The 10,562-nt window shown below is 46.0% G+C and overlaps 1 protein-coding gene across 1 annotated transcript in view; it reads left to right on the top strand.

Moving 5' to 3' along the window:
- LOC116976823 (inositol-trisphosphate 3-kinase A-like) overlaps nt 1-9,916 on the top strand; it is a 70,782-nt gene extending 60,866 nt beyond the window's left edge. Inside the window, exons 5-7 of the mRNA XM_033026779.1 lie at nt 4,792-4,893; nt 6,179-6,250; nt 8,590-9,916. Of these exons, the coding sequence (XP_032882670.1) occupies nt 4,792-4,893; nt 6,179-6,250; nt 8,590-8,799 (384 nt within the window). The 3' untranslated portion in view covers nt 8,800-9,916. The remainder of the gene's footprint in view (nt 1-4,791; nt 4,894-6,178; nt 6,251-8,589) is intronic.
- Nucleotides 9,917-10,562: the final 646 nt, after the last annotated feature.

The following is a 10,562-nucleotide window of genomic DNA, read 5'->3' as shown; positions in this document are numbered from 1 at the left end:
CGCGCACGCACACACGCACACACGCACAACGCACTCACACACCCATACACACACACCCATATACGCACACACACACCTATACACACACGAACGCACACACACACATACACAACGCACTCACACACCCATATACGCACACACGCACACACACACAATGCACTCACACACCCATACACACACACCCATATACGCACACACACACCTATACACACACGCACACACACACGAACGCACACACACACATACACAAACGCCCACACAAACGCGTGCACTCACACATGTGCAGAAAATCCAGGAGACAAATCATTTGATATAGGTATTGCGGAGAAGAAAGCTTGTGGGATAATATCCCTGGAGGCCAATAACCAAGAGATGCTACGGACTGGAGAGGAAGTCTTTGCTTGCTGGGGAATGGTGGGTGTCTGGAGCTCTGCCTTGGAAGTGTGGTGGAGGCAAACACGCGGGTTATATTTTAAAAAGCACCGGATGCACATTTCATAGAGACACAAGGAACTGCAAATACAGGAATTGTGAGCAAAATACAAAGTGCTAGAATACAAAATACAAAGTCAGCAGGTCAGGCAGCATCTGTGAAGGGAATGGATAGATGATGTTTCAGATCGGACTTCTTCAGTCTCTCACATGGCTGAGACTGAAAAAGGGTCCCTGACGTCTTTTCCCTCCACAGATGTTGCCTGACCTGCTGAGTTCCTCCTATGTTTTGAACATTTCAGTCACAGCATGATAACATTCAATGATTCACTGTCACATATACACACTACATTTTATATCTTACAGCTTAAGTGAAAAATCTAGTGGCTCTTTGCAAACATTGCCTTTTCCCCACAGTCCTGCACCATACATGTATTATACTGCCACAGGCCATTTCAAGCCTGCCTTAAATCCAACAAATGAGTGAATCCTGATCCCTAGACACCATGAATGGAATGAAACAAGATTGGAATGTGAACATTTGAGGAAGCAGGTTGTGCAGTAATTGGGAATTAAGGGGCTGTCCCACTTGGGCGACCTAATCCGTGATTTCTGGCGAGTTTGCCCTCAACTCATACTCACAGCATGGTCGACACGAGGCCATAGGAGGTGTTTGTAACTCTCCTTCATGCTCGAGAGTGGTCCCCACATACTCGAGGCCTCAGCTAGGTCGCACCGTGTTTTTCAACATGTTGAAAAATGCCCGCGAGTAAAAAAAGGTCGCCATGGAAAACCATCGATACTTTTATTACTCGTAGGCTTAGTCGTAGTAGGTCGGCATGTTAGTCGTAGGTAATCGAGGGTATTCAAAGGTGTCGTAGATAGTCTTCATCATAGTCGAAGGGAGGTCGAAAGAGATCGATGGAGGTCGTCTTCACTCTCCACTATTCGGTGTCCAATTTTTCCGAAATTAGTCATAGCTAGTCGAAGCTGGTCTTCAACATAGTCAAAGAAGGTCGTAGGAGGTCTTCTACATAGCCGAAGGAGGTCTTCAACATCATTTTTTCAAACTCTCCTAAACTCTTCTAAACTCGCCAATTAGGTTGCCCAAGTGGGACAGCCCCTTTAGAGTGAAAAGCAAACTGCTGAGGGAACTCAGCGGGTTCTGTAGCATCTGTGTGGGGGAGGGAATTGTCAACACTGGGTCGAGACCCTGTATCAGGATTCCTTGCCCCCACAGATGCTGCCTGATGTTCTGAATTCCCCAACAGTTTATTATTTTTGCTCCAGATTCCAGCATCTGCAGTCTCTTGTGTCTCCGATTGGTATTTAATGCTTAGTTTAGTTTAGTTTAGTTTGATATTGTCACATGTAATAAGATACAAAATACCAAGGGGCGACATGGTGGCGCAGCGATATAGTTGCTGCCTTAAAGCCCCCGTCCCCCTTTCACAACCTAATTGGCGACCTTTGCCGAGTTTGCCCTTGACTCATACTCGCAGCATGGTCGTAGGAGGTCTTCATAACTCTTCCTCATGCCCGTGAGTGGTCTCCGCGTACTCGTGGCCTCAAGTAGGTCACTCGTTTTTTCCAGCCTGATAAAAAATGTCCACGAGTAAAATAAATGTCCACTCGTAGCTAGTCATAGTTGGTCCTAGGTCGAGGGGGGTCGTAGGAGGTCGTGGACATAGTCGTAGGAGGACGTGGACATAGTCGTAGGGGGTCTTTCAGCGAGTCAGCACGACATTGACATTTTTCAACTCGTCCAGGGTCTTCTAAACTCGTGGATTAGGTCGTCCAAGTGGGACCGGCCCTTTACAATGCCAGAAACCCAGGTTCCATCCTAACTGGGTTCAATCTGTGTGGAGTTTGTACGTTCTCCCCATGACCATGAGGTTTTCTCCGAGTGCTCACGTTTCCTCCCGTACTCCAAAGACCTACAGGTTTGTAGGTGAATTGGCTTTGGTAAAGATTGTACATTGTCCCTAGTGTGTGTAGGATAGTGTTACTGTGCGGGGATCGCTGGTCGCTGCGGACTCGGCAGGCCGAAGGGCCTGTTTCGGCGCTGTATCACTAAACTAAACTGCGACAGTGAAAAGCATTGTTTCGTGTGCTATCCAGTCAGATCGTACAATACTTGAGTACAATTATACACAAGTAAAAGAGTGAAACAATTGTAAGTAGATCTTCTGGGACAGCAAGCAAAGAGTTGTCCCGTTTGTAGCGGGAGGGCAAAGGCTTTGGATAACTTGAAATGTGGCTGATTGACTGGAAGAGATCACTAGGAACTGGAAGCTTCAAATGTGTGAAAGAGTAAAAAGAATAATATCAGTGGTACGGGGTCCAGATGCAGATTTTGTATTTCCGCACTGCAACATTCTGACATGGCCAACACAGGTGCAATTTGTTTAGAAATGTTATACTTTTAACTAGCAGTGTGTTTGTCTACAAATACTTCATGTAAATTCAATGTGGAGGGGGCTTGAGAATAGGATGGGGGCTTTAGGGGTGAAGGGGGGGGGTCAGCTTGAATTGGAGATTAGTGGGGGACAAAAGAAACTTAATTCTAACCTAACTCTTCCTATCTTCTTCTTCTTATCGAGTCCACACACAAGATTAGAAGTTGTTCAGCCAGAGCTGAACATACCTCTCGGCATCTGCACGATGGTGTCTGCCTTGCGCTCCTTGTGCGTGATGGTGGAGAGATTGGTGTAAATAGGGTCGCAACGTGGACGCTCCGTCCTTGACCCCACTCTTCCTATCATTTGTTTATATTAAAAAGGGCCAGCTGTGAAGGGAAAAAAATGCATTCAAAGGTGGTTCAGAGCAACATACTATCTGATTTATAATCTGCTGGAGGAAGTCAGCAGTTTGAGCAGTATTGGTGGAGAGAAACTTGTTGACATTTTGGGTTAAAACCCAGCATCAGGACCACACTGTGAGCTGTTGCTGGGTTTTGATCCCAAACACTGATAATTCCTTTCCCTCCACAGATGCTGTCTTGGCTGTTGAGTTCCTCCAGCAGGTTGTTCAAGAAGGAACTGCAGATGCTGGAAAATCGAAGAAGGGTTTCGGCCCGAAACTCTGCCCATTTCCTTCGCTCCATAGATGCTGCTGCACCCGCTGAGTTCCACCAGCAGGTTGTTTCCTGCTCCAGATCCCAGCAGCTGCAATCTCTTCTGCCTGCCCCGTGACCTTGGCAGGAATCTTTGTAAAATGGGCCACAGGGGGCGAAGCCAAGGCGTTTGGCTACAAGACGAATGTGACCAGTCTTGTGTAGAAAAACAAAGCACTGGAGGAACCCAGCAGGTCAGGCAGCATCTCTGGAGAAAAGGAACAGTGACTTTTCGAGTCAAGACCCTTCTTCTTTGGAGGGGAACGGACAAATGACATTTAATGTTGGGATCCTTCGTCACATTCTTGCAGGAGAGGGGAGAAAGCTGGTGAAATCAGTCTTGGCAAAAGGAGCAAAGAGGTGTAGTAGTATGAGGATAATTGAAGATGACTTGCTTCCATTCAGTGATGAGGACTAAATGGAATACTTTGTAACATTCTTGGGGCCCTTTGTGTGGCGACTCTTTGAATACCTTGTGTTTGCAAAACAAAGAATCGCACTGTGACATGTCACATGTGATAAAAAAGTATCATTCATTCATTCATTCATTCATTCATTCATTCATTCATCCATTCATTCATTCATCCATTCATTCATTCATCCATTCATTCATTCATTCATTCATTCATTCATCCATTCATTCATTCATTCATGCATTTATTCATTCATTCATTCATTCATTCATTCAGGAGGCAGCTGAAGTCGTCAAGTCAAGAGAGTTTATTGTCATGTGTCCCAGATTGGACAATTAAATCCTTGCTTGCTGCAGCACAACAGAGTATTGTAAACAAAAATACAGAACAGTTCAGTTCAATATACACATAAATAAGCAGATAAAGTGCAATAGGCTGTTACAGTTCAGAGTCTGTGTGTTGGCGAGTTTAATAGCCTGATTGCTGTGGGGAAGGAGCTGTTCCTGAACCTGAATGTACCACATTTCAGGCTCCTGTACCTTCTGCCCGATGATAGCGGAGAGATGAGTGCGTGACCAGGATGGTGTGGGTCCTTGATGATGTTGGCTGCCTTTTTGAGGCAGCAACTGCGATAGATCCCTTCGATGGTGGGGAGGTCAGAGCCGATGATGGACTGGGCAGTGGTTACAACTTTCTGCATCCTTTTCCGCTCCTGGAACAATGGATAACCAATCTTTAGTGCCTTGTTACATGATTCAGAGCTTGAGTTTATGGAGTTAACGTACTCTTTCCTGGGTATAATGGTTGATATGTTCTCACTCTCCCTTGCAGATGCCAGACGGAATAGGCAGCACAAATTTCAAAAAGACCAAAACGAAGGAACAGATTCTCCAGATCTTTGAAGATTTTGTCGATGGAAACAAGAACATCATGGTAACGCATCAAATATAAATAAACCAAAGCAGAAAGATAGCGCCTAAAACACTAATATAGGTTGACAAAAGACCACTGAAAGAGTCGGCATGGTGGCACAGCAGAAGAGTTGCTGCCTTACAGCACTTGCAGTGCCAGAGATCCGCTTTTGATCCCCACTATGGGTGCTGTCTGTGCGGAGTTTGCACGTTCTTCCCGTGACCATGTGGGTTTTCCCCTGGGTGATCCGGTTTCCTCCCACACTCCAAAGACGTACCGGTTGGTAGGTTAATTGGCTTGGTGTAAGTGTAAATTGACCCTAGTGTGTGCAGGAAAGTGGTAATGTGCGGGAATCGCTGGTCGGTGCGGACTTGGTGGGCCGAACGGCCTGTTTCTGCGCTGTATCTCTAAACTAATCCTGCGGCACTGTGGCACAGCTACTGCCACACAGCTCTACCCAACCCAGGTTCAATCCTGACTCCTGGAGTTTGTACGTTCTCCCGAGTGTTCAAATATCAGCCCTCATCCCAAAGATGTGCGGTTGACAGAATAATTGACCCCTGGTGCGTTGGTGAGCACTGGAATCTGGGATAGTTGATGGGAATGTGGGAAGCATAAAATAGGTTCATTGTAAATCGGTGCTTGTTAGTCTACACAGACTGTGGATGCTGAAGAGTTTCGGGGGTAGCACGGTGGCACAGCGGTAGAGTTGCTGACTTACAGCGGTAGAGTTGCTGACTTACAGCGGGTTCGATCCAGACAGCGGGTGCTGTCTGTAAGAAGTTTGTACGTTCTCCTCGTGGCTATGTAGGCTTTCCCCGGGTGATCCGGTTTCCTCCCACACTCCAAAGATATACAGGTTTGTAGATTAATTTGGCTTCGACATGAATTGTAAATTGTCCCTTGTGTGCAGGATAGTATGAGTGTACGGGATCGCTGGTCGGAGCGGATCGGTGGGCTGAAGGGCCTCCTTCTGCACTGTATCTTTAAAACTAAACTAAAAGTCGGGTCATCTTTTCAATGTTACTATGACAGTAGGTTTAGAGATCAGTATGGGAGCTAGAGGATCAAATAAGGAATAAACCACCAATATCAAGATGGAGTGAGGCTTGGGGAAGATGTTGGGTCAGGGGCTGTGGGTGGGTGGGTAGGGGGTCAGATGGTGAACAAAGAGCGTGTTTGTTGTTGACTCATTGTCCAAGAGAGCATCCACAGACGTTAACTCAAACCACCACAGACTTTACTTTAGCTCAGCCCATGTCGTGTGACTGACCAATTTATACCTCTGATTTCTTTGAACCTGAAGAAAACCTACCTGGTGCGACTGCTCAAGATTCGGAAAATCCTGGAATCATCTGAGTTCTTCAAAATGCATGAGGTGGGTAACCATTGTGTAGGAAGGAACTGCAGATGCTGCTTTAAACTGAAGATTGACACAAAAAACTGGAGTAACTCAGCTTTTTGTGCCTACAGGTGATGCTTTGGGTCGAGACCCTTCTTCAGGGTCTCATTGTCTAATAATAATAATAATAAATTTTATTTAATGGGCGCCTTTCAAACATCTCAAGGACACCTTACATAGTATATCGGAATAACATATAATTGTCTGTACTCTTCTCACATAACAAAAAGTTAACAATGGCCTGTTTCCTTTATCATCATTACTGTTTAGCATTTCTTTCATTCATTTGTTCTATATCTCTCTATGTTACCACCTATATCTCTCGTTTCCTTTTCCCCTGACTCTCAGTCTGAAGAAGGGTCTCGACCCAAAACGTCACCTATTCCCTTTCTCCAGAGATGCTGCCTGACCCGCTGAGTTACTCCAGCATTTTGTGTGTATCTTAGGTGGGTTGCCATTGCCTTATGTTCATGAGATTCATGGGGAGAACAGAATAGTAAAAGGCTTGGATAGAGTGGATGTGGAGAGGATGTTCTATGATTAGAGATCATAGCCTCAGTTAAAAGACTTGCTTTTACAAAGGTGATGAGGAGGAAAATATTTAGTCATTGGGTGGTGAATCATTGGAGTCATTGCCACAAACGGCTGTGGATGCCAAGTCAGTGAATATTTTTAAGGCAGAAATAGATAGATTTTTGATTAGTACAGGTGTCAGAGGTTACAGGCAGGAGAATGGGGTTAGGATGGGGAGATCAGCCATGATTGAATGGCGGAGTAGACTTGATGGGCCGAATGGCCTAATTCTACTCCTATCACTTATGACCTAATGACCTTATGTAAAGGGAGGATTTCCAGAATCATAAGCCTGATTTTCTTAGCATTTAAAATAAATATTTTTTCTATTCATAGGGTTTTAAAACAAAGAATTGCACAAGCATACAAAATGCTGGAGTAACTCAGCGGGACAGGCAGCATGTCTGCAGAGAAGGAGTGGGTGACGTTTTGGGTTGAGACCCTTCTTCATCTGTAGTTTCCGTCCTATACAAGAATTACAAGGGTGTTGCCAGGACTCGAGGAGCTGAGTTATAAGGAGAGGCTGGGCAGGCCTCTGAGAGGCTGATACCCCTACCCCCCCCCCCCCCCCCCCCCCCCCCTTCCTTGGAGTGTAGGGGATAGTGGGGTGACCTTATAGAGATGTATAAAATCATGAGGGGCATAAATAAGGTGAATTCCCAGGGTTATTAAAGCAAGAACCAGGAAGCATAGATCTAAGGTGAGGCAGGGAACAGTTTAAGAATAAGGCATAGGCCATTTAGGACTCAGATGAGGAAAAACATTTTCGCCCAGAGATTTGTGAATCTGTGGAATTCTCTGCCACAGAAGGCAGAGGAGGCCCCCTCACTGGATTTTTCAAGAGAGAGTTAGATATAACTCTTAGGACTAACGGAATCAAGAGATATGGGGGATAAGCAGGAACGGGGACCTGATTTTGGATGATCAGCCATGATCATATTGAATGGCCGAATGGCCTACTCCTGCGTCTATTTTTTATGTTTCAATTGTTAACATCACAAATAAAACTTGTGGAAATCTCTGTTTTAATACTGTATGAACACAATTCTTCTCCATTCATGAGTCCTGTAATAAATCATTCGGCCTCTGATGATGTGGCAATTAGCCAGTTAATTCTTGGTTAGCCTCTCCCGCCCCCCCCCCCTCCCCCCCATCCCAGTCCCCCCCCTCCTCCCCATCCCAGTCCCGCACCCCCATCCCAGTCCCCCCCCCCAGTCCCAGTCCCCACCCCCCCATCCCAGTCCCCACCCCCCCATATCAGTCCCCCTCCCCCATCCCAGTCCCCACCCCCCCCCATCCCAGTCCCCCTCCCCCCGCCCCCCCCCCCCCCCCATCCCCCACTCTGTTTCACCACCTTGTACTAGTCACACTTGACAACCTGGCCCACCAATGACCTCCCCACTGTTGGTAAAGGTCCAAGTAAACCCCAACATCCACAACCTTTGAGAATTCCAGATTTCTACAAGCTGCCTGTTTTTCTCCTCAAAGACTTTTAGGATCAAGTGCACCTATTCTTGATACTCTCAGCAGAGGAAACAATCTCCCTGTATCTCATGTCCTAAACCTGTAGGACACCTCCATTAAAAATCTCTTCATTTAGGCAATTGTTTCTTTGTGCTTAATCCCTTAAATCTCACAATTATTCGGGAGATAGTGGACTTCATCTTGGTGTGGGGGAGGGGGGGGGGGTTCTGAATCCAGGAGCCCTGTTGTTGATGTCCAATCTTCTCCACTTCACACAGGTTATTGGGAGCTCCTTGCTGTTCATCCATGACAAGAACGAGCTGGCCAAGATCTGGTTGATCGACTTTGGCAAAACCAGAAAGCTGCCGAATGGACAGACACTTAACCATCGGATGAAGTGGCAAGAAGGCAACAGGGAAGATGGCTATCTCTGGGGGCTGGACAACATGATTGATATTGCATCCAAGATCTCGGAGGACCAGCGATGATTCCTGGCCAGAGACTCCTCTTTGCCTTGGGTTTTCCAATGGGCACCCAGATGGTTATCTGACGAGGTCTTTGGATGTGGATGCATTGCTACTATTCACGCTGGTGAGAGAGTGAGCAATAACAGAGATAGACTGTGAGAGAAAATTACAGTTTCTCTAATAACCCAAAGCTCCATCTTGCATGTGGGATCCACACTGTGACTATGATGCCCTAAAGAAAATGGACCACACATGGTGAAGTGACATGCTTGTCAAGTGGGAAATATAGTTGCTGCCATTACAGAACAGTTGCAAATGATCGCTCTTGCCTTCACCTTGAAATATATTTTGATAACAATAATGATTGATTTTTTTTTACTGATGGATGATGGGGACAGATGAATATTTATAAGGCTCGTTTATGATGCATTACCAGCTTCCCTCCGCAAGTGCTCTCTTCTGCCTCCTGGTGGCTAGTTTTGAAGCAGCGGCAGCCAAAGATAACTTGTTCCCAGCCTTCTTGGCTCCACTCTGCTTCCCACCTCTCCGACTCCCGCACCCCCCGATGTAAAAGGTGTTTGAGGTAGGAAATGGCCCAGTATTCTTGCTGTGAGCCTCCTTGTATTTCCTTAGCACCTTTCACAACCTCAGGATGTTTCGAAGCTCCTTCCAACCAAGTGAGAACTTTTCAAATGTGGTCACTGTTATATGAAAAGCAACTAGCCAAGTTGTTCACAACATCCTCACGGCAAACAACCAGAAGGCAATGACCAAATGCATGGTTGAGTGGTAAATATTGGTCAGGAAGCCAGGGAAAGATCCACTGTTCTCCAGAAATGTGCCTCAAAATATTTATGCCAATCAGAGAAAATGGGCAGCTTCCCTGTTCGAAAGGAAGCGCCTGGGATTTTGTCTTTAGTATTCTATCAACTCAGCTTTGCTTCTGTGTCAGCCGTGGATCAGGGGTAGGTCTTGGGGCACTGCTCATGTTGAACTGTTGTAACTTTACAATCAAAGCCAGTTAGATAAGGCTTTGTTAGTTATATTGACCTATCTGACCATGCTTACAGTGCGGCACAGTGGTAGAGTTGCTACCTTACAGTGCTTGTTCCATCCTGACTACGGGTGCTGTCCGTACGGAGTATGTACGTTCTCCCCGTGACCGCATGGGTTTTCTCCGAGGTCTCTGGTTTCCTCCCACATCTCAAAGACATACAGGTTTGTAGGTTAATTGGTTTGGGTTTGTATACTTGGTATAAGTGTCAATTGTCCCGTGTGTGTGTGTGTGTTAAGGCTAGTGTTAATGTGCGGGGATCCGCTAGGCGGTGCAGACTCAGTGGGCCGAAGGGACTGTTTCCGCTCTGTTTCTCTAAACTAAACTAAACCTGTGACAAGCTACTGACGAAATGGACCACAATGTACTGACAGGCATAGAGAAAGATGTGTTACACTAACATAGCAAATCATTCAAAAATTATCCTGACTAATGTGGCCTGTGGCAACTGCAAATTAAAAGGCAAAGCAAACAAACAAGCGCCCCAGATGTTTCCTGTTGTGAGATAATTTTCTTTGATACATAACAGACACCATTGATACTCAATTTAGTTTAGTTTAGTTTAGAGATACAGCGTGGAAACAGGCCCTTCGGCCCACCTGGTCCATGCTGACCAGCGATCCCTGCATATTAACACTACCCTACAGTCGTCTTTCTTACAGTTTGGCTTTCTTCCCAACCAATTGTTCAAGCGCTTTTGATTGCAACATGCGCCGTAATTTAGTTCAAC

Source organism: Amblyraja radiata, chromosome 9, assembly GCF_010909765.2.
Source record: "Amblyraja radiata isolate CabotCenter1 chromosome 9, sAmbRad1.1.pri, whole genome shotgun sequence".
NCBI classification, from domain to species: Eukaryota; Metazoa; Chordata; class Chondrichthyes; order Rajiformes; family Rajidae; genus Amblyraja; species Amblyraja radiata.
Note: the sequence above shows the minus strand (reverse complement) of the source record. Positions and strands in the feature narration are given on the sequence as shown.